The sequence below is a fragment of the Spodoptera frugiperda genome, chromosome 13 (genome assembly GCF_023101765.2).
Source record: "Spodoptera frugiperda isolate SF20-4 chromosome 13, AGI-APGP_CSIRO_Sfru_2.0, whole genome shotgun sequence".
NCBI lineage: Eukaryota > Metazoa > Arthropoda > Insecta > Lepidoptera > Noctuidae > Spodoptera > Spodoptera frugiperda.
Window position 1 is genome coordinate 6,119,029 of NC_064224.1, and position 25,642 is coordinate 6,144,670.

At 33.8% G+C, this 25,642-nt stretch overlaps 1 protein-coding gene across 1 annotated transcript; it reads left to right on the plus strand.

Moving 5' to 3' along the window:
- Positions 1 to 301: 301 nt before the first annotated feature.
- Positions 302 to 24,724, plus strand: LOC118270659 (muscle segmentation homeobox). The gene is made up of 3 exons (XM_035586397.2): positions 302 to 1,001; positions 23,621 to 23,805; positions 24,051 to 24,724. Exons 1-3 carry the CDS (start codon positions 416 to 418, stop codon positions 24,318 to 24,320), a joined length of 1,041 nt encoding a protein of 346 aa, XP_035442290.1. The 5' UTR covers positions 302 to 415; the 3' UTR covers positions 24,321 to 24,724.
- Positions 24,725 to 25,642: the final 918 nt, after the last annotated feature.

A 25,642-nucleotide genomic window follows, 5' to 3' on the forward strand; every position in this document is an offset into this window, starting at 1 on the left:
TCAAAAGGATTTAACAAGCGGCATTCACGACTGCTCATTATATTTTTATACTTTATACCTCTGGTGGCGGGCATAAAGTGTGCGATCAAAACGCGCGAACCCCTACAAAAGGTAATTATGTTTTGATTCCTACAAAAAAAATCGAGTATCACAAAGGAGACTAACGAGATAAGAGCGTGCTAAATCGCTCCCCCCGACGCCCGCGCGGATCAATCGGCAGGCCCGCGGTGGATTGGCGGAGCGGGCCGGGTCTGGCGGGGCGGAGCGCCACTCGCCACGCCTGCCCCAGGCTCCCGGCCGCCGCGCGCCGCCACTGTCCGCCAGTCAACCTCCGACTGCGCCCGCATGCGTACACGATCCGTAGATCGCGCCCTAGTGTGAACCGGCTGTGCTAAATGGAACTAACCAGCGTTCAATGTTAAAGAAACAAAGTTACGAGGACAAGGAAGTGAACATGGCGATTCAGAGTGTTTCGAGGTACCCGAGCAGCCCTGCCGAAGCGACGGAGCCCCCCAAGGCGTCGAGGATCAGCTTCAGCGTGGCGTCAATATTGGCGGATACGAAGGCGAGCCAAGTGGATGAGACGGCGGAGATGATCAGGCACCACAGGACGATCCCGGAGTCTCCGTTGAGGCAGTCTCCGTCGGCGCAGCCCGAGCTGCCCGGAGGGAAGTCGGTGTCTCCGCGGCCGTCGTCTCAGACGCCACCATTGAATTTGAATATATCAAATATGTCAGCGACTGTAACTTCGTCTGAAGATGAGTACGAGGACTCAGTTAACCAAGAAGACTCGATAGTAGACGTAGAAGACCTGCAGAACGGCTTGCCGAGTGAGGACGAGGAGCGAGGTCCGTCGGAGAAGGCGCAGCTGGTGCGGCCGACGCCGTTCAGTGCGCTGGCGGTGGCGGCGTACGGGTTGACGGGCTGGCCGGGCCCGCCGCCCGTCGTGCCTTCCTTCGGCCCGCTGTTCCAGTCACATTTCCCTGTTGGACCTTTAACAGGTTAGTTTACTTTTACATCTTTTTTGCCATAGAAGATTTGTAGACTGCACAAATGTTATATTTTTAAGAAATTCTTTGTGAGAATGGAAAGTTAGAGATTGTGTAGCCGTAGTATTTTCGTTGCGTTATTCTTTACTTTTATCTTTTTAATCTCGAAATTTTTGGGTTTCGATTACTTAGACTTTGATATTGTGATTTCGGTAAATAATTTTAGTACGGTGTTTTCATAGTTAGATGTGTAGAATGAGGCAGTTTTAATCTTAGTAAAAATTTATTTGCTTGCATTTTATTTAGATATGTGTGAGTAAATATTAGGCCGATGCTTCATATAGAATTTCTTTTATTTATTTTTCTTTTTTGTGATTAGAAAATATTTTCTCTTAAAAATATTATACTAATTTAGTATCTTAGTTCTGTAGTTATTTATTTTATTTACACTATTTTACATACGATGACTAACTTAATGCCGGGTAATGTGCTACAAATTAGTTTAGTAAACACAAAACGCTTTTTAATTCATTACATACATATGTATATATACAAATAAAGTATATATATAGAGTATTGCTAGGACGGTTAACCTTACAAATTAAAAATAGAATGTAACATTGCCTAATTGTTGACTTGGCTATCCAATGAATAAAATATAGGTAGTTAGGTACAATCCAAAATTAGTTCGGCACGTATCGCCTGTTGTGGCACGGTTTCCTCTATTTTAAACAATAACTACATATAAGTAAGGTAAACATATATAACGTAAACAAATAAGTTATTAATTAAGCTGCTAACACCATAACAATAATTAATATTATCGTGCCTAATTATTACCAGAAATCGATGTGACAAACAAAATTTGGAAATTCCGATTTAATTTAAGTAATAACGAGGAAAAATACGTTATTAAAATTAATTGATAACAGTTATAATATAACATAATATAGTAACGTATTTTTGCAATAATAATTTATATATTACTGCTATCGTTTTCCTGCATACCGCTTTATTAATTAAAATATTTTTGCTCCACCCAATTATGATATTAAATTATTATTTAAACCTAATTACGTTCGTTGACGTTCAATTACATAAATTGTATATTTAATTATTTCCTTTATATACATATATACACGTTATACGCGATTAATTTATCCGGATTCATAAATAAATGTTTGAGAATATATGTGACTATCAATATCGTCACGCCTTTTATCCCCGAAGAGGTAGGCAGAGGTGCACATTACGGCACGTAATGCAACTATGCAATGTACACACACTTTTCACAATTAGAATTATAAGTCTCATGTAATAGGGGGTGAGCCTATTGCCATATACTGGGCACAATTCCAGACTCCGTGCTACTACTGAGAAATTAAGAATTATTAATTGTGTGACTATTATATGTATAATAGTACTTATATAAAGATCATTATATAATAATTGCATTTAAAACAAATCGTTTTATAAATTATAAAGTAATTAGTAAATAACTGTTCTAGTTAATTCATATTAATCATTTTATATCTAATGAATTAATTTGCATTAATTCTTGGGAAACTATTAATTGTTGTATTAATTAAATGATCGATTATGTTATGTAATAATAATAATTCTTCGGTAACTTGATAATTGGAATTTTAAATAGGTTTAATAAATGGCCTATTAAACCTGTTTATATCAACATCATCATCATATCAGCTAAAAGACGTCCACTGCTGAACATAGGCCTCCCCCTATGACTTCCAGATAGGCCGTTCATACCTAGGTCATTAAATAAAAATAGGTTTCAAAATTTGATTAAAATGAAAGATCTAGAAATGAGTAATTTCTACCGTAGCTAATGCCACCGAGACTAATTTACATTTTTAATATAATAAAGAAAATATGACTGATTTACCTCATAAATAAATAAAAAAAATCGGCGTAACAAATTCGTTAACATAATTTATTTATTTTAATTTCATTTAACATTTATACAAATAAAATAAGCAAATTATTATTTCATTTTACTATCTTATTTTGAAATGAAATTATGTCACATTTATACTACATTCAATTCAATTAATTTTCAAAAGCTTATTGTTATCAATTTATTTGTCTACAAACATCTTGTTATGGAAAATCCTTTAACCCTTCATTCGCATCGGTAGGGTATCAGGGACCGATGTCTTTCGAAAACAAAAGCGGTACATAAATAACGGATCAGTAGAATGCGTAAACAATAGAGCATCAGTTTCGACAACACGCCCGGATTTGGGGGATTGGGAGAGAATTTGTGATTGTATAAGTTTGCCGTTGAAAGGGTTAGAAGTTCGTGGAAATTGGTTAGATATGTAGGTACTGTCTGATCTCACTTTTTTTTTCTAAGGTTTAATTCAATAAGCAATATAATTATATTAAATAAAAAGGATATCCAAATAGAATATTATATTTATTACATACTTCTTTCGCTTCATCAACAGTCATCAGCCCTTTTATGTAAGTTTAATATAAAACTTGTTAAGTTGTTGTTATAATATAGTAATATATTCCAATTATAATCATATACATATATGCCTATTATATACATAGGTAGTTAATTTATTGTAAAATAAAATGTGGCCGTTAATAGTTATTTTCCTTCATTTCACATTATACATTATTTGGAAAACCCCTTTGAAACCTATCAGTTACAAAATATACCTAGGTACCTATTTAAATTTAATAAACCCTTTGAAATTAATTTGTATACCTGACCTAACCTAATATAGATACCTATATGTCGGTTTTCCATTTTTAGATTAAATGTATACATTTGTAATAAAATTACATTTTATAATTTCAATTTACATATGGGATTTGGGACTTTCCAATTGGCATATATTTTCTGTGATTTAAAAATACTCACTTATTTAATTCCACGTTTTACATTCATACTAATCATTTAAAATGATTATTTATACATATAACAACATAACAAACGACTTAATGATTATATTCATCATTTATAAATACTAACAGACATACATTACATTACATTTTTTATCAAACGGCATTCAATAACATTCCTTCAATTCTAATCCAACATTTTTAATCGATTATCACATCCTTATATAGTAAATCGAATATATAATCGAGTACTTCACGTCAATACTACTATTAAAGAATTAATATTAAACAAAAATTATCCCTGACATAATTTCTCGGATTATTATTCGATTACGGTAATCGATACTAGCGATTATAGTTTACTTAAAGTTGTTTTCTAATCGGGAAATCGATTTGTTTTTAACTCGATATAAACGTTAGAGGAAATCCTTTTTAGTAATCGATTTGATTGCTATCGACTTATTTGGGGTTAAAAGTGCAAGCGGGTATTAAATTAGTTGCTAATTTGGCATTTATTAATACTTTTTGTGCTTAAGTAAAAAAAAAAACTTAAAAGGTGGTATTGCCTCACTGTCTAAAGGAATGATTTCCACCTTCCTGTTGTTTTTATTGAACGGTAAATTACTACTTAAATGCTTTACCACCAAATATGGTAGGACAGTTTTAACAACTTATACAACAATTACTTAACATACTTTGTTTGGCGTAGAAATCGAACCTATAACCTCATACTTAGTAGTCACAATAAGATATACTATGCCCAAAGTTTCATAGGATGAAAATTAAAAAGTAACTCAATGAAAGAGGTTCATATAGAGACCAGATTGGTGATATATTAAAGAAGGGCCAAATTAAAAGTACCCTTAACCGACGAGAATGCATGAAAAGACTGATGACTTTTGATAAAGCGAAACAGATATGTAAAATTCGTAGCAATTGGCATACCATTGGAGACAGGTTAGGAGTGAGGTTATGTATGTATGTATGAAAGAGGTTTAAAAGCATAGGTAGGTATACAAATACATTTTACCTTATGGGAGTAGGTAAATAGGTAAAGGTTTGGGATGCCCAATTTCAACTTATTCGATAACCCAATTACCTAACAAGAACCCACAAACCAACTGAATCATAATTTCACCAACTTATTACAAAACTTTCAAATATATTTTCACACCAAACCACAATACAGTAACGTCAAAAGCAATAGATTTGCAAAAACAACTCTTATAACCTACGTAATAAAATCGTTATCATAATTCCCCGTGGACGTGCGTGTGCGCAACAGCCACGCCCTCTGTCAAGTTGAAATAAATTGTATTGTCAACACATAAGTCATGATTACACGGTACAGGTTGGGTAAAAGAGTATTATTGTTGTTGTTGAATATTGCTTTCAATTGCGTTGTCGGTCTAATGGTCATCATATTCTTCGATTGATTTTAGGTTTAATTACTAACGGCCGCACTCAGAGACATTTAATAGTTACTCAAACCATTCCTTAATAACGATTTTGTTCTGAAAACAATTGCTAAGGACTGGGTTAAGTAACCATTAAATGACTCTGAGTACGGTGGATAGTCGAGCAAAGTATTATTAGGTTTTGTACATTTTGAATTTCGATCGTTGCTTGTAGTAGGTATTTTTGCACGTTGTATAACTTATGACTAAAGGCTCTAGAATTATGGCCAATATATGGCAAAAGGCCCTAAATTTTCTAAGTCTAGTGACAGTGACTATACTTAATACACGCGTAAAAATGCGTTATAGTGCTAAACGATTATCGCAAACACATAATAAATAATCTTTTCTTTGCAATAACTAAACGCAATACTTTTCTCAGTGTCTAGCTGACAGATGCAAAGTAAGACATAAATGATTAACTACTGCCATTAGCAAGAAAGTGATGAATGATTCCTTAATTAGTCACTCGGCCATTAATAAAACCACTTATTTTGTTAATTGCGTCATTTTATAACCACAAATGTAAGCAACTATTACGTAAATGACACAATAAGTTGTAGACAACGTTTTTGGTCGGTAAACTCGGCAAACGTGTAAAGGCATTTATTACATAGGAATGTTATTTTTGAAGCAAATATTCTATATAATATAATATAGAGATAGAAGTTATAGACGAATTCTTTTTTATATCAGTATAATAAGGTTGCAGATAGCTACTAGATGTAGGTCGTTTCTGTAGAAGTCATTGGAGAGGGCCTATGTTCAGCAGTGGATGTTTTATGACTGATATGATCAGTATAATAAGGTTGCAGATAGCTGCGACATACAGGCTGCTTCCAACAAGCTTATCTAGAAGTTATTGTGGAATGCCTATGTTCAGCAGTGGACATTTTATGACAGTAAAATTAGAAAAATTAGAATGTACTTATAAACATCAACAAATACATATTTACCACCTTAAATATAATTATATACAAAGCAACCTAAACACTAGAATCTCTTGAATTCAGAAACTTAAGTTCGCGTGCTTTCAAACATTACTTCTACATAGCCAATAGAGTTGGCTACCAGCGAGTATACCTCGGCTATAGACGCCGTACATACAATTACGACCGGCTAATCGCGCCGGCCCGGCTATCGAGCCTTATTAGCCTCTAATATCGCATTGTGAGAAACGTTTAGTTCACTGCTACGTACATTTCCATTCTTAATTGTATTACTGAGGTTTGGATGCACTGGGAAATTAAAAAAATATATATTTTGAACTAATTTGGTATATTTTTGTTTTCAAAAGACGACTTTGGAAAGCAATCATAAATTATTTATAAACTAAAACTAATATTATTTAATAAAAGGGTGTTCGAAAATGTGTTAAAATTAGGCCTGGTACTTAATTTTTTTTGACACACTTAAGTAATTTTACGGGTCACTTTTTACACTTTTTTCACACAATAATTTGAAATGATAAGGAATATTTTTCAACAGCACTTAAAACACACGCTCGTAAATAAAGCCTAATTACTAGGTAGCAAAAAAAATATACTACCATTTCTTAGTCCTTATTTCTTTAGTCATAAGGTTGTGAATAAAAAGTCCTGTGATAGTAGTTTTGCTATAGGGTAGGGGTGTAATAGGAGCTAAGCTAACCCATTTCTCGCTTCGCTTCGTTTGCAAATTGAAACAGCTTCGGTGCAGTCGCACTTACCACTTGTGTATGCATAGGTACTTTTACTAGTACTTGTAGCCTTTGAGAAGGTATGGTCAATAAAATGCCACCTTCTCTGTAAAAGAAAAACGTTCCTTGTTGCAATTTTACATTTAAATTTGTTCGCGACAATCGATCAGGAATTTTTACAACCTTCTTCAACCTCCATTTCTTTAAGTTTAATAAGTCTGAAGAATATTATGCTGAAAATGGTATCAAAATCGGTTCAACCAAACCCGAGATAATCGCGTACAACCTTACATAAACACAGATCAAATTAAAAACCTTATATTTTTAAAGTTGGTTAAAAAATCTTTTTAACACCTTTTTCAGTAGGTACAATGCTCAACCAACTTCACGCTATACAGTGAAGCGCTACGCTCTCGCATAGCTTGTAATATAACCATGTTTTACACGCAAAAAACTAGCTTACCACAGTAAATATAAAAACTATGCAATTAATATTAGTTAGTAGTGCTTGAAAACATGCCAAGTTATTGTTTCTCAACTTTGTAACAACTTAGAAGAATTGCGAGCAAAACTGTTGTTACTTTTCTTACTAAAACCGCGTAATAGCCACCGATTTACTAAGAAAATGCAAATCAAATTGTATTATTTTACATTTGAAATTATTCGTTTGTATGAAAACAATAGCTTTGTTATTACTTTGTAGGTACAATGAGATAATTATTTCAAAGATTAGATAAAATTTTGATTATGTACTTAGTTATTCTGTTTGTTGGGCTATCTCATTGTTTGTTAGGTCGTAAAAGTCACTGGCAATTTGTCATTGAACCCATGTTCAAGTAGGCTAAAGTATTATTCAGACTTTCGACTCAATAATAGTTGACTGCACCGTTGGTGCTAGCTAGGCAACTGGCTGCCACACGGAGCAACTCTTTGTGTGATCCACAAATTATTGTTTCTGAGTGTCATGTGTATGTGAACTTGTAGATATGTTTGTAAATCCTAGTGAAGGGAAACGTATATTTAAATAATAACTTAGTATAATAAGCTTCTGTACTTACGGTACACCTCTACTTACCTCTTCATGAAGTGACATTATCTAATCTTTTCATGTTAACATTAAAACGAGGTCAAAACAAAATTTCAACACATTCACACAAAACAAATAATTTGGAAAGGCGTACACACACTGCTGCCAATTGGATACCACACGGAAAATGGCCTCGTAAAAACTGTAAAGCCATTAAATAATTTGCAAACGAGTAATGAAAAGTATCCATTGTCATGCAATAACCACGACTTTTGAACACGTAACTCTTTTTTACTATGCATAAACATTTTCCACTCGCCTGTACATTACGCCATTTCAAACAAACTTATTACAAACAAAATGTATGAAATGTCATTAAAAACTTGTGTGGAAAAAAGTTTATCTCACTTTTCCACTCGAAAGTACTTTCAACTTTCTTGCGGTCAATTCTGAGTACATTCGCTAACGAAGTTGTTTGTAAAAACTTTTTGAATTGTTAATAAATAATGTTGTTTAAACATGATCCTTAGGTCTCTTGCATAAATTGTACTTTTCTACTTACATGTACATTTATTTTTATTTCTATGTAATCTTAGTACAGTCGTGAACGAAATGTGGAAGGAAAGTGTTATACAGGATGAAGAAACTATAATGCTGTTACTAATATTATTATGTATCTAATTTTTTTTGGTCTCGACATGTAATGTACAGCTACTGAAAACCGCGTTAAGTACAAAAAGTGTAAAACGTACGTAGTTTACGATGCTACAGACATTTATGTTTCTAATGAAATATAAACGTAGATAACGAAACGGAATTAATGCAAAACGTAATTAGTTTTAACTGAGTAACAAAGCGACTGGGAGCTTCTTGTATTAAAAATAATAAGTATTGAATTTGCACCATTACTTTATCGCATGTTGTGACTGCCTTATTGATCTAATCAATTTGACTGTCAATAAAATTGACTGTCAAACTGACTGACTGACTGACTTTTTATAGGTAGAGTCTACAGTTGTAATAGATTTCTTATAATAAATTGGCCTAAACGTAAAATTAACTGCATCATACAGCTCTGCCTATACCCTTTCGGGTATAACAGTCGCGATATAACATAACAATTTCCGTTTATACTCAGTTAACGAGATCACCGAAGCATTTTTATTGCCCCGCACTCGATTTCATGTATTTCATATAAAGCAATCATAAAAATATGGCATAATACGTACTTCGTATCCACATTATAACAATTCGATACGTAAATACGATGTTTAAATTAGTGAACAAATTCTATTCGCATAAAACGAACGTACAGACGTATATAGGTACGTTTCTCGGTTCATATTTGACCGGTAAAACGTATCAGCGAATCAGGGTACAAAGGTAGGCTTTGCAACCACTGAAAAATAAAACACAGTGGAAACTGGTTTCTTATCGTTCCCGCACAATGGGCTGCAACCGCTCCAGGCAATATTGGACGCTTTTACGAACTAAAATACCATTAATACCTTTTCCTATTTGTTTACGATCCAGAATAATGGTCTATTAAGTATGTTAAATTGCTTTCGCGAAAATGCGTATTTTGCTGATTAACGTAATTGTTAGCTCGGGTCTTGTACCTAGTTGCTCGCTGTAATAGCAATTGTTGGCCTTATCATTTTGATTAAGTTATACTTCTTGATACAAGTTACTGAAAATCTTATTCATTTACTTACTTGGTTTGTTTTTAACAAATTTTTAACTAGAATAATAATTCAGTGTTGATGTGCCTTAAAACTATCGAAGCGCCATCTATGAAGAAGAGTTATACAGTAGCTATAGGAATAATGTATTTAAGAAACTTTTTTCGTGGGAATGTAAGAGTTTTGTCAATATAATGACCTTACATCACTCTTCGGTCCTCCATCTTTCTCCACACAAAAAAGACACATCAATTAGTCTCCATTTTAACGTGAAAAAAAGAAAAATGAACAAACACCCTCTATAACATATTTCCAATATTAGATAAAGCTGCCTATTCACGTAACGATTTTTTGTCGTCCTAAGTAAAAAAAGTAGTTCGTGTGTCGTATAATTAGCAGGCAGTCCTTATCATCGCATTGGTTGCGTGTGACCAGGGTATGCAATGTGCTCATTATTCTTATACTAAAATACCAAAAACAGGTTCATGATTAATGTCGACAAACAATTTAAGTAATTAAAGTACCGTTGTTTTACTTAAAAACGACGAAAAAGGTTGTATATTATGAAGGTACCTAAAGGTACAGTTTGGTTTTCAAATTAGTTAATGTAGGCTTTGTTGACTACCAAAAATACTTATTTTGCAAATACTTTTAATCTTAAAAAGGCATTTTTTACCTTCACATTTTTGATACTATTCCTATAAAACAAGCTTTTCTTAGTTTAGGACATTTAAAACCATAGAACCATAGATTCATTAGAACATTTAAAAAATGTATCAGAAAAAAGTCAACCAATCCATGTTCTTTTTGTGTACATGTAAATTATACAAAAAAATACTGAAATTATATTTTTTATTCAATACATACATAAATAAATATAATAAGCCAATAAATAAATAAATAAATTCACAATTCAAGTCAACAATCTACAATCGACGCTAGGTCCACGTCACAGGCCGGTTCGCTCCAATCCTTTGCATTTATAACATTATACATTTAATAAGTTATACCGTTTCATTTCACACCTATTGACTTATAGTGGACCGTGATATCAAAATCATTAACTAGTTTATAGCAATGATAAAATAGTAATCGTTCTTATTGTTTTGCTCTAGGTAATAGAACTTCTAATTGGTTTCCTGGAAGGGTCTTGTTTACCTTCCTTACTTATAGATGAACTAGCGTCTGCCAGCGGTTTTGTCCGCGTTTCTGTGTGATAAAAAGTAGGCTATGTGTTATTTTAGATCATAATCTAACTCTATTCCAAATTTCATCCCGATCCCTTCAGTCGTTTTGACGTGATTGAGGAATAAACATATACACAAACTCACTATTTTCGCATTTACGCATCCACGTTTAGTTTAGCCCTCTGATTAGTTGACCAATCAGATTACCGAACGTCATTAACGTGTCATTTGCATTAACGTAAAATAAACCCTCTGGTATGGCATTTAAAATTCTGTTTAGAGATGTCTTTTCGATCGATACAAAATCCATTTTGTATAAAAAAATCCATTCTATGAAGTTTACAAGTAATTGTAATATTCTGCAAGAAGCTTGTTTAGTTCGTAGTTTCACAAACAATAATGATAAAGTGCAAAACACTATAAGACCTGTTTGTCTACCCCTTTGGTGGAATTATAGGCTGTTTAAGTCGATATGGCTACAAATCTTTTGTACCAATTTTATTCGGTAGCAATTTCTAGTTACATTCTAAATTGTTGACTGATTTTAATAAACGGTGTGACAGTTACTGCGCACCCAATTACCGAGTTTTGTGCGCATATTATCCATTAAATATTGCTATGCAATTTTGTACTTTATTATCAAATCGTGTAGAGCTTTTATTAACTGGTTTATCAGTTACAAAATATAATAAAAATCTTCCTGATTGGACGGATAAAATGAACAAATAACATATCACATTTCTGGTTTTGAATATCATTTAATTTGTATGATAGGTAAAAGATATCTTCATATCAATCTTATAACTACAGAATAATAAACATAGCGATTTATAACCAAGAAATTTACCAGTGAAATCGATGATATTACAAAATTACGAACAAATAAATAAATAAATGAATTATTTATTTCTATGCGATATCTAAGAGCACGAATTTGTCTCGTTTCCTAAGCTAATTAGTGTATAATGACATAACGCGGGCCTAAGCGTACACTTCAGCGCAAACTTAATGATAAATATATCCATATTTGTCTATCTGTATAACTGGAAAGGCTTATCGTTTCCAATGCTCTCGTTAGCGCTTGTAAACTGAAACCCCATTACTGCCACTCGAAAATACCAAATAGACACCTTAAGTTGAAAGTCGTAAGGAAGAAATCAATTTGACGCCACGTTTAAGGTCTTTTTTCGCCCGGTACGCGCACGATTGCCTCTCCTAATTGGCTCGCCATCTGTTTTAATTCATTTTGCGATAGTTTTACAAGTATTTTATTGACGCGTGGCTCCGCCTGGCGGTCGGTGGTGTAACGAAGCGATTAATCGATTCGTTTGCGTGCAAGTCGCTCGATCGGGTACTCGAGTAGCCTGCTCAGTCAATTGCTCGATTATTCGATTTTCGAACAAATATTCCTTTAGTTTTGTTTTATTGTTTTCTCCGATGTATTATGCGGTTGCCATATGCGGCCGTGTTTTGCCATTCTGATTATACGGGCTTTAATTTTTAATTTGTTACAACTGCAGCTTCATTCAGCGTGTAATTTGTAATCTAGTGCCTATTGCTTGCTATGTAGCTGTATCCTACCTACCATGAATAATGCCCGTTATTAAACTTGTTTGTACCAACTAAATAAGGCAGCTTACCAGGAAATTAATCGTAATTATGTGTGGGCATGAAAAATGACCTAGTTTCAATACCTATCACGCTATGGGAGGTCTTTGAAGATGAAACGTATAGCTCTTAGTACCCAAACTTAAGGTTGAAAATAATTCATAATAGCATTCGCAAAGAGATAAGTCCAGTGGCATAGTCAGTGACGCGTGCTGCCATCTCTCGGACGATGACAGTAAATAATAAATCTTTAGATAACATCAGAGGCGAAGATTATACGGTACTGAGTCCTCATCACGCCATCCGTGCTTCCTGCACGGGCAAATTAGTAAAACACCTACAAACAATGTTGCTTGACAGTCCTAATGACATGCCCTTATCACGGAGGCAATAGGGTTGAAAGTCGTTTGAGCATTAGGCGAGCAGAGGCAAGTCAGAATTGGTCGTGTAGAACACTGAATATATTTTTAGTAGTTCGCAGAAGCGTACGCTAAAAGTTAACGCCGGTGCTTGAACGACACAAGACAATGAACAGAACAACACAGTTTAATGTTTAAGTGCCTAGTTAACGTACAGTTACACTCAAACTAGACTTACGACACGAACCTGAACGTTCCATTTCACCGTACAGTAAACCACACGCATTCTGTGAACTCTTCGAATCGCTCGCTTCTTTCTTTTGGCCGAATTTGTAACAATCGGCCTCGACCCGCGCGTTGACCAATTAGAAACACCCATTAAAAGCATTCGGCAAACTTCGTATTTTTTCGCCGCTTGCTTGCATTCTTTCACGAAAACAAGCGATGCAATTTAATCCGTCAATTTGCACCGAACAGCACCGCCACCGGTAGCCCTTTTGAAAATGGAACGCTTCAATTGACTTTCGCGTTCTAAAATTTTGGTACGTCATTAAACGAACATTTATTTGAATTTCGAGTTGCCATGAACGTATTCTGTCAAAAAAATAAATTGGTATTAAGTGGCAAGTTTTTAAAACATATTTTATTACATCATTAAAATTAAAAAATAAATGGTCGTATAAATCCTAAATTACGTAAAATTTATTAGTTAAAAGAAAAAAATACGGCTTTAGGTACCTACATTATGATAGTTTAAAATAAATTAGATATGAATCAAAATAACAGTTTGTATCAAAACCTCCGCCGGTTGATTCGATATTAATTCAAAGACACATTTGATAAAAATTAAGATAAATTAAGTAGGTTTATGGTGACATACATCCGATTCTCGGAAAGATAGACGAATGAAAGTTGACTACTGTTTAAACATAAAGATTATCTTCAAACATCTGATTACAAGTAGCCATATATTGATAAACCTACGTTTACATAGGTACCTAGATGAGTACTACACCGGCTTAGAGGCGACAAAGTGACTTTGAACTCTCCGACCTTCAGTCAAAGATTAATTTCCAATCTTGATAAGCGAGATTGGCTCGAAACTAAACGTAACCTTATTAATTATACGAATTATTGCCTAATTATAATTTTATAGGCCGTTATCTGTGGAAGTGCGCAAATAATAATCCGGTCTCATAAACACACATTAATTGATATTAATTTTTAACGAATTAATAATAATTATATTAGATATTAATAATCGTTATTATAAAAATGTATAATCTTAACTATACGAAGATTTTATTATATTATTCTTATTATAACTTCGAATAAAAAGAACTAAAATGATAATTATGAATGATGTTATAATAAATAACGAATAATATTTTATAATAATCAAATTAATAACTTTGGATATTGGTTCGGACTTAATTAAAATGATCAAGCGAAACGAATTAGATAATTTGTCATCGTGCGCTCGCGCAGCTTCTCATTGTTGTTAGGGACATAAATTATAATATCTGAGGCCTTCTTGGAAATGTGGTCGTTGGCAATAGTTGCAAGACAAGAAAGCAAGAATTATGCACGACTAATATTGTCGTTGATATATTGTTGAGGCGAATTTTGTAACGTTACACAGCTATTCTTGTGTAATATTTTAGTCGATGTGAATGGTAGAGATTTTGCTTTGTAATATTATTTAAAGTGTTAAAATAATCATGTTCAATTTGTTAAGCGATTTTGTTAAGTAATTAAGTTTTTTTTTTGATTTTGCGTAAGAATAAAATTAGTGGCTTAGTTCCCTAATAAGTTGGTTTAAATATATAAAAAAAAATAGTTACTTTTTAAACGGTTTCTTCAGAATACTGACAGATGAAGTCTTTAAGTTTCATCAATAACAATTTACCATTCAGTATAGTATCAGAAACTAGGTGAACAGTTATGTTTTAAAGAGAAAAATACAACGGCAAGTCTTAGGAGTAGTCTTAGGAGGTCCTAAGACTCCTAACAACAGATTAAATTCTCCTTCGTCTTCATATTAATTATAATTTAATCATTATGTATTCGATTTTTAAATTTTCAAAACTTGTTTTTTCTATTCTAAAATTTCACACGACCGTGATTGGACAAATGTCATCATAATTAGAGATGTTTTGTTCGAGGTGTGAATTATTAGTTTGAAACTAATTAGTCGATTATTCATATATTATTAGAAGTCGATTCTTAATCGATTAATGATTAAGTAAAAGTGTTAATCGACATCCGTGTTTGTTAAATTAGTTCGTTATGTGTTTGTGTTATTTATAACTGCGGATCTCGTAATTTATTGATGGTTAGATGAAAGAAACCTTGTTGTATCGTTGTTGAATTTTTAATGGAGGAAACTGTTAAATTTTTAAGCCGTTTTCACAAATATATACCAACTTACGTTTTAGCTTAAGGTATATCTCGTGATTGGCGAATTATGACTTCTAAACTACAAGACAGAAACACAGCTTAGAAGTCAAAACACGAAAAATAGAAGTCAAAAGTCACATTTTACAAGAAACACCACAATAATTAATACAAAGAGCCCCATTAATCCGTCATACACCATCCAGACATACCATGGAGTCCTCGAATAGTTTCCATTGAAAGAATCCTTAATGTATGGTCGTATCATTACGCTATGGGCCGAGGTAGGTGGGCAGGCGCGTGGGAGTCCGGGGGGAACCCTGCGGCGCAAACGACGTAGCTACATTAACATGTTCATTTATTAATATACTAGTCCATAGAGTTACTGTGCTGTAGAGGTTTTATTTCGTTAAAAGAAATATAAAAAGAGACAGACTTTAGACGGTTTTGTTTCAATATTTTATGATTGAAGAGCTTTTTATGAGTCTTTCCAATATTAATTAATATTATAACAAAACTTTAGACATGATCATTAAGTGTAGCTAAAGATATCAACATCTACATTAAGTTACACTTTAAAATGTGCTTTATTGGGAAAGGCGCAGTGAGTAGGTTGAAAAGAAGTCGAGAATGTCAATATTGACAGGTTTGACCTAAAAATGTTCACACAATAATTAATGAAGACAACTTTCACTTTTACCAGTAGCTTTTGTATTTAACTCGGGGTTTTAGCTACTGTATTCACACGACATTACTGGCTGGATAGAACATTGTCTTTGCTTGCAAGCAAAAAAAAACACACACACAATGACAGCTGTCATTTTTGTCAATCTTTCACCCGCGTTTTTTATGAACAATATTTTTTGAAAAGAGAATAGAAGAATAAGTTTTAATTTTTCGAAAGTTTGGTGGCTGTCTGTGCGTTGTAAGGCTGTGTGCACATAGACGCCCCGTGACGCTCGTAGGCCGATGCTCATTGCACAGAATTATAAGGCCTTGTACAAGTCAGCGTCGGTGGCGAGCGAGTCAAGTGGATCGCAACATGCAACTAATTAATATACCACTTGTCAATTAAGCGCACGATATTCTGAACTGTGCCTTATTTCTTGTGTACCTTCAGATAAAATATTGTTGTAACAACCATTGAAAAGATTGAACAAATAATCACAATTAATACTACAATTAATTCACGTTTTTCTTATGACAGAAAATCATCGTGTTTTTAATTTTGCCACTATATTTAATTGTTGATTAAATAAGAAAAAATTCGACATAGTCACTTTTGCGTTCGATTCATTGCAAAACGTTTTTCGTGGAGAAACCAAAATTATTCTGTTACGGCCGAAACTGAAATCACTCACATTTCCTTTAGATACTTTCGTACCCCAATGACTGGTTACAATCAAAGAAAGAGCCTACTTGTAATATCGAGAATTTTTTCCGAACAAATTAATCTCCAGGCGAGGTGACATAAATATCACACTACTATGGATTTTTTCCTGTGGGGTTATGTCAAATATTTAATAAACCGACTTTGGCTAATTAAAATCCGTCATGTTCACAAAATATACAGGGTTGATATCAATTAAAAAATATAAATGAATAAATATATAAAAAGACATAAATGTCAACGAGAGCCTTGTATTTAATTTATGCAATATAGCGGGAACGGATATTGACCATTTAAGTTCTAATTTTAATTATAATTTATAGTATTTTTTTGACAAATTTATAGTTTATCTTTTTGGCAATATTATTAAGTTAACAACATATTCACCTAATAACTAGCTTAAGGCTTATCTTTTTAAAAAGAAGTACATAATCATGATCAGAAGTCAACCGTCATTAGATAGAAGTCAATAGCTAAATTTTCAGATGTTTTCTGACTTCTAGATACTTCTAAGTAGTAGTAGCAAAAGGAATGCTTAATCACACTAATATAAACGTGAAAGTTTGTTAATTTGGATGTTTGCCCGTCAATAACGCCAAAACTACTGAACGGATTTTGATTAGGTATACAGACCAAGTATGATCTGACTTGGGTGATGGAATATTTTTTATTCCCCGGGAACGCAGGCAAAGCCACTGGCAGAAGCTAGTCCTTCATAATAACATTACGTTATTATTATTATAGTCTAATTAACTGAATTATTATTCTTAGTAAGTAATTTCTTGTTATTGTTTTGTATAGCTACTTTAATACACGTTTGAAAGAGCCATTAATATTTTATGTCTTGTTAATTACTCTTATTTAGTTTTATTGGGTTGTAATCATTTATTGTGTCTCGTTTAGTAAGTAGAAGATGTAAATGCGACTTTCGATCTGGTAGTGCTAAGTTTGAATCCTAGGTCAATATGTCTTTATACACTAGATCTTCATACGGACTGAACTTTAGCATTTGGCATTACTAAACTACTTTTAATTGTGTTTTTATAAATTGAAATGTTACATACACTTCCTGTTTTACCGTTTCACCTATTAAGTAGATATTTTATATTTCAATAAAATACTACAAAATATTAATATTTATACTTAGGGCAAGTGACCCGGTTGTGGCCATCGACCCCTTTGTGGCCATTTGGGCCTTCAAATATTTATAACTAAGGCATGGACAAATAAATTACTCTGTGATGTACAGTATTTAAAATATTGAATATTGGAGACACTAATACCGTTGGCAGCTTTAATGTGTCAAACTTCACTTCGATGCAACAAGTCATTCTTTTTAGTTGAGGGTGAAATTGTTAAGTTCTTAACAAAAAGGCTAAGGCGAGCGGGTGAGGATTTGGTTTTTATTTTTTAAATCTTTGCTTATTGTTTGGATGTTTATGTTAATACTACATTAAGAATATATTGTCTAAGTGAAACTAAAGTTATTTTGTCGCCATATGTTTCTGAAGTGAGGTTTTTAGAAGGTGGCCACTAATGGAGATAAAATTATGAATTTCTCCATCTTTGGCCACATGGCTGGCCAAAACTGATGTACATAGACACCCCACTTCTTCCCCTTTATTTTATCGTGGCTTTTTTTCCTTGGCTTTACATATCAACAAATACATATTTTTCATTTTCAGAGATGCAATAAATTGCCTTTACACAAAGGGGAGGTCAGTTTACTTTGCAGCTTTTACCAACGTCATAGAAATGTTGATCTCTTTATTTGTAAGTTAAATTCAAGTGAAGTAATAATATTTCATATTTTCCAAACTAAATGAAAACCATTGTTTACAAAATGTGAAATTTAATTAATAAATTTTGATTACTTTTATTGTATTTTTGATGGCCAGAACTGGCACACGACCGTGGCCAGAAATGGCACGAACCTGGCCAAAAATGGCACAAACTCCCTTTTTTTTTCTTTTTTATACAGTTATTTTTCTATTGGACGTTCTTTAAAAAAAGGGTTTTCTTAGGCAAGGTTAATACATGTTAAATGACTTTTTACAAGAAATATTTTCGTGATAACAAAAACTATAAGTTAAGAAAGCCTCAAAGTCGACAAAATTCTTAAAGTGGCCACAACCGGGTCACTTACGATACATGTAATTTTAATCTACCCATAGAATCTTCATAAACACCTAATTGCATTAAAAAAACACATTAAAACACATAAAAATAAAGTACATTTCCGTCTAAATAAAAAAAGAAAAAAAAAACCGCAACCTGTGTATATGTAAGTAAACACGAGAAATTCAAATTTAAATTACTAGTTTTTGCTGACAGAACTTACAAGTGATATCCATTTCGTTTCGCATAATTTTGCATATACATACATACTACACACATAGACTGGACAAACCTATTGTGTGTGCTGTTCCTATATGTACAATGTACCGTCGGCAACAAGAGTCACGCTCCTAATTATAGAAGCATTCCCAATCAATTACCGAGTATGTGCAACAAAACTGTCGCGACCACTTCATTCGATGTACGGTTTGCAAAATAATTTTTAGTATTTAATTTAATTTAAATGTTAATTGGAATTGGTCATGTTGGATTAAAATTATATTATTAGGAATATGGGAATATTAATGCTAAAATGATAAAGTTTGTTAGTATTTACTTACAGTTAAGCATTCCTTGTAAATGCATACAACTGCTAATAGGAATTAAAATTAGATAACACATTACAATATGTAGTTAATAATAATTATGTAATAGCTTGGATTTATCCCGTTACTGGTGGGCTACTGCTTTTTATATTTTTAAATGTTTTCTTTTTCAAATTAAATATTTGAAAAATGCAATTAACAAGTAAGGTAAATAAATAAATGGAAAATTATGTAAAACTACGTAAAATCACATTACATACTCCATTTAAACACAATAAAAGAACAATACACACGCTCCAACACAAAGCTTTTTAATACGAACACAAAAAACTAACGTTTTGTGTTTAACAAGCAGTCAAACCCCGCTGTCAGTTGCTGGCGTCGAGCCAAAATACTAATGTCCCATTGAATAGTGCTATTTGTAAACTGAACAGAACATTACAAGTATAAACACAGCTTTAACGGGCCGATGCTCTTAATAGATCATTTAAGGAGAGGCCATGAGAGTAGCGGGTGATATTAATGGTATACATTTTAAATACATAGTAAATAGATAGATGTGTGAATGAGATAGATGATGGTAATGTTGGTGGTAGGAAAAGGATGAAAGCTCTCGGTGATTTCTGCTCTATACAGGGAACTGGGAGAGTATGAGTTCATTGCGGAACCTAAAAACAAAGCGATTGTGACCAATTACAGAGCTTGTTGTAAATGTAAACATGCCATGTATAATTATTAAACAGTTAAAATAGAAGTCGTTGTCTGATGGTATAATCTTAATAAGAAAAATGCGTGTGCGTCACGCTTGCATAATCAGTGTTCATAAATTTATTTACAAAATGCTATTAATTGTTTAAATGTGAATCATTAATAAAGTCCCTTTTGTGTTTCCAACATCAAAGACAGAAGTTCAAATAAAATATGAAAAATGGAGCTATTACAAATTTCAAGCACCTCTTTATCTCAAATAAGCGTTCTTTGTGTCACAAATCATCACAAAATCTCATTTAAAACCGCTGTTTTACAACGGAAAAGAGCTGAAGTAATTGAAATAGGGATCTTTATAGAAAAGTCCGTTAAAAAATCTATTCATCTATTTATCTGATTTCACATATTCATTGGTTAGCATACACATTAGATCCGTTCGAATGATAAGTAATAGTCGAACATAAAAGCGATCACTAAAATAGTTTTCCAAACATAAATTAAACGGTTAACAGGCGATACACTTCCGCGTTTTCTATGGCCCTCTTTATGAGCAAGAGATTGAGTGCTGATGAATGGTCTCCGTTAAGGATTCGTTTGATCACCAGATAAATATTGTGGGCGTTTTGTAGAGGAATCCGGGCGCACAGCTAATACTGCTTCGTTGACGGAATAAATTATTTACACCGCTATTTTATTAAAGAAAATATTTTCTGAATATGTTTTCAAATACATCGTTTTCAATTTTCAAACAATTTTTCTCGGTTGCGGTGAAAATCGGCAAATGAGTTTTTTAGTTGTAACGATACGAATGTGTTATTTTATTATAATGTTACGCCATGATGATTGTTTATAGCGGTGTGCGGCGCGAATTGTGACAAATATATTTTGAATTTTATTATACTTTTCATTTGTAATGCGTGTATATTTCTATATTATCGCTTATGATAGCTAGAATATTAATAGTAAAGGCGAGACCTATGAGCTTGTAAAGCTTCTTTGTTTTTAATAGTTGAAATATTGGTAATATATCGCTACTAATATTACTTTACATTCACGGATAATAAAAGAAACGTGTAATGCTAAGTATCCCGCAAGACGCAAAGAATGCCCGCCTCTCTTGTACAGACAACAAAAACGTCAAGTATACGCTGCCCGTTTAAAATATTGGAATGAATGACATACCACGCCTCGCACGATTAATGGTGGTGCGCACACAAAAAGCAAACATGCTCATTAATATATCAACTGTCTTTTTAGCAGCACAACTGAAACATTAGGTACCGTCAGCAGAAACGTGCAGGATGAGAATTGATTTCCATTTTTAAGTCGTACAAAAACTCTCGGCACTTTTCATAATTCATTAGCTAGACGTTTGTGTTTCAAAACAAAAAGTCGCTAAGTCGTCAGTGTGCAACAATGGGGAATGTATTTAAACGCATTTTAAATGTCTCATATTTCTCTCGTCGCTCACAACACGGACATAAGTCAGCCGTGTAACATCTGTAGCCAATATCTCTTTATACAATTAACAAGAGAACGAGAACAGACAGGCCCATATAAGTATTTTTAAAGGAGGTAATTTAGCTCCCGAGTAAACTTAAGGAACGCCCCACACGTGCATCTGCGACACGTTTGAACTTTACATTATTCTTGTAGCCTCTTTCTCATTAATAATGCGAGAAATTTCTCAAACAGAATACAGTAGCGTTTATTAAAATACGTTTGTAGAATAAAAACACGACGAGATAAAAAGAACGATGTGTGGTAATTTAGTTATCTATTTAAAATAGAAAAAAAGTCGGCACTTAAATCGTTAGTGTGTAGCGGCTCTTAGCTTTATTTCCGTCTTGTCGTCGGTACTTGCTTTGACGTCTGCTAAACACGACATTAATACACTTTGACTTTTTTTCGACTGTCACATAATTTACGTTTTTTTTTTCTACTTTTTTGTGGGCCATTAGCTATTAAGCGAGTGTACAGTTTGACATTGGGATTAATACGTCGTTCCAAGCGCCATACTACCAACTAATGTTTTAATATCTCGAATGCAAATTACATATTGCAAATGTTCAACGATCGTTGTTTTGTATTTTCTACGAGCTTTAATTAATCGTTTCGGCTCTTATGTTACAATCATAATTTAAAATAGTAGTTGTAAATCTTTGCAAATATTTTGTTGCTAAGAATTCTAAACGTATATCACTTCAATCGTATCAAAACAACTTTGGGAGCGTTTAGCTCAATAATAATTATGCTTCATTAAGCATAATGACGTGCCACCGAAAATGTGTCATAAGCACAATAAAACGAAAGTCCAAACACGTGTTCGTCAATCAATCAACGATCACAAACATTAATTAGTACTTAAATACCAATTAGTTGATAGATAATTATGTAGGTTAGAGTACATTAAAGCCGTCGAATGGTGCCGCCAATAAATTTAAAACTTTAGGAGCCAGTTTTTTATTGAATCACACCCAAATTACTAATAAAACCAGAATTAAGTTGACGAATCCACTGCCGCTAATAAACGGACGAGATGATTCAGATGGACATAAATTTATTATTCAATCACGGATTAATTTGATTGATGAAATAAACGATCGTAAAGTTACACAACGGATTACACGTGCCCAGGACGATGATGAGATTACAAAAAAAGAAATCGGAATTCAGATAAAGTTTATTTAAGAAAGAACTCGTAATGACAGATCCAATCACGATTACAAGAGAGCTTTAAACACAAATGCTTTGACTACTGAGTGCCCAACGAAATTGTTATCTCTCTTCATATCTGGGTCGTGTGGGCGTTAATCAATTCTTTTCTAACCAGCTGTGGCAATAAAATCAACGATTTGCGTACTAATACGCTTGTTTTCGTCGCTAAATAAGTTTAAAAATTACCTCATGGAGATTTTATCGGGATCGGATCGCGGTTCGCTTCCTTTAGCCTTTATTTTATATGAGTTTTATTATGCGATTTATTGTGAACGAACGGACCGACATTCCGATCGTCATTCGGCTGCTTTTGTGTTATTGAGATGTAACAGTAAAGTTCGTGCTGTCCATACTTGCCCTTGGAGCGTCTCAAGATAAAATGTTACCATTTATCATTATTAATATTCATACCACTTCCATATGAGAGTATTTAGAAATTCTTTTGACGAAGAAATATGTGATCGAATCGAGAACTGGAGGTTTAACGATTAATTAATTAGTCGTAAAAGACGTATTGAGGAAATCCACGTTAGCATTTCGAGATTCACTTTAGAATATTAATGTCCATCTTGTGTTATCTGATGCTGCATCTTTGGAGCCAATCTCTTTTGACATATCTCACAAAGGCTGCGAAACATCATTAGAGATCGTTTCGTTTACAAATTAGCCTGATTAATTTTACTGCCCACTGTTTTATTATGTTGCGAAAATTGACTGCATTATGCAAGAATCTGAATTGGTAATTTAGTCAACGTCAAAAGTTTTATGAATTTGATGGAAGAGTTGAGTGCAACTGTGATCACTGAGCGATTCATTTTGGAAATTTCCTTTATCCCCTATTGAATGATTATACTTATATGTTTCTTTCTTTTGTCAACAGATGCCAATGGTGAGCCTGCGAAGTTGAAATGTAATCTCCGCAAGCACAAACCTAACCGTAAGCCTCGCACCCCGTTCACCGCGCAGCAGCTTCGAGCGCTAGAGAGCAAGTTTGTCGACAAGCAATACTTGAGTATTGCGGAACGAGCCGAGTTCTCTTCATCATTAGGATTGTCTGAGACTCAGGTGAGGATCAAATAAATATAATATTGTTTAATGTTTTAGAGTTTGAGTAGAATTAATTCCAAAGAATGTTCCTATAGTGCTATCTATTATAGAGTGACTACATTTTTATGGAAAACAGCGAGGTGGTGTCTTGTATAAATCTTACGAATATTTCCATATAAATCTTAGAAAGATGACACCTTACCACATAATTAAAAGAACAATTTACAAAATAGACTAATAACAATATTTTAACTTGTCAACAGGTAAAAATCTGGTTCCAAAACCGAAGAGCGAAAGCGAAGCGTGTACAGGAGGCGGAGATCGAGAAACTCAAAATGGCGCAGTTTTCTCGCCACCCCCACCATTTATACCCCCACCCCGCGCTGCAGCAGTATTTCCACCCGCACCACCTCATGGCGGGAGGGCGACCGTTGCCCCCCATGGGCCTGCCGCCACCTCATCTAGCCATGGTCCAACCACCTGTGTCAGGCGGATCACCGTCACCAAGCACACAAACTACCACCCAACAGTGATCCAAAAAGACGTTATTAACTGTGACTTTAAATTCAAATTCGGAACTATCGAACGCTGAGCCGTTGAAAAAAGTTCCGCATATTTAAAAAAAGAATATTTGTCTGCTGACGCTACCGTCGCGGTTGTGAGTGCAGTGAGTTTTAAGAACGTGTAAATTATTTTGTAAATATTAGTTTAAAGGGAGTTTAGACAATATCGTGTATTAGTTATAATTTTCTGAATTAATTTAATGTATAACTTTGTAGGTAAACTTTACCTTCCAACCAAAATTTTGTTTGTGTAAGTACAAAATTCCCCTTTGAATCAAAATAATATGAACTGTATAATTGTGTAAATAGAGTTTTATTTTGTACATTGTTACTTTTATTGTGTAGTTAAATATATATTTCTTTGATATTGACAAGATATTGTTTTATTATTTGCCTATTTACATTTAATTACGTACATTATTATAATTGTATTTACGTTTATAATTGCGTACTTTGAGATAGCGATGATTTTGCAGCGTGACCCCTCGATAAGAATGGCAGACGTGATTAAAATACAAATATAAAGTGCCTATAACCATAACAATTTTCATTGATTAACTTCTAGAACCTAATGAGGGGAGTTGCATTTGATTTTGAACTTTAGTGTTGTGAAGAAAGAGTTTGTTTTCAGTTGTGTATTTTTTTTTCTGTTTGATCTGAGTAGCTTACAATACGGACCGATAATAATATGTTGTCAATTGAGTGTGGAGCACTAATTTAAATATATCCATTAAAGTTAATTGTCTGATAGCGAGCGGGGTCAGGTCGCGGCGATATCATCGATAGCGGGCCGCTCTTGTACAGGGAGATGCGAGAAAATTACTATATTTTTCTGTGACAACAGAATAAAGTACTTTTTTTTTTTTTTTTTTATTAACTATAGGTTCACGCTTGACCACTATCTCACCTGATGGGAAGCGACGATGCGGTCGACGATGGAGCGCGCTTACCTAGAAGCAACCTATTCACTCTTGATTTAAATATTCCAGGGTTGTAGCTCTCGGGAAACACAGACTCCGGCAGGGAATTCCATTCCTTAGCTGTACGTATAATGAATGTACTCCCAAAACGTTTTGTGCGTATAGATGGGATATCCACCATGTAACGATGACGCGTTGCCGTACGTCTGGTTGTCCGATGATGGAACGGGCTAGGCGGAATTAAATTGTGCAATTCCGACGCACACTCCCCGAAATGCAGCCGATAGAAAACCGACAGGCTAGCCACTCGGCGTCGGTGCTCTAGACTTTGGAGTTTCGACTCGACAAGTGCATCATTGCCAATGATCCTCT

Excerpts from the sequence above, each read along its gene's own strand:
- LOC118270659 (XM_035586397.2), top strand. The coding sequence starts at position 416 with ATGTTAAAGAAACAAAGTTACGAGGACAAGGAAGTGAACATGGCGATT. Across the intron at positions 1,002-23,620 it reads CCCTGTTGGACCTTTAACAG|ATGCCAATGGTGAGCCTGCG; the intron begins GTTAGTTTACTT and ends TTTTGTCAACAG. Across the intron at positions 23,806-24,050 it reads TAGGATTGTCTGAGACTCAG|GTAAAAATCTGGTTCCAAAA; the intron begins GTGAGGATCAAA and ends ACTTGTCAACAG.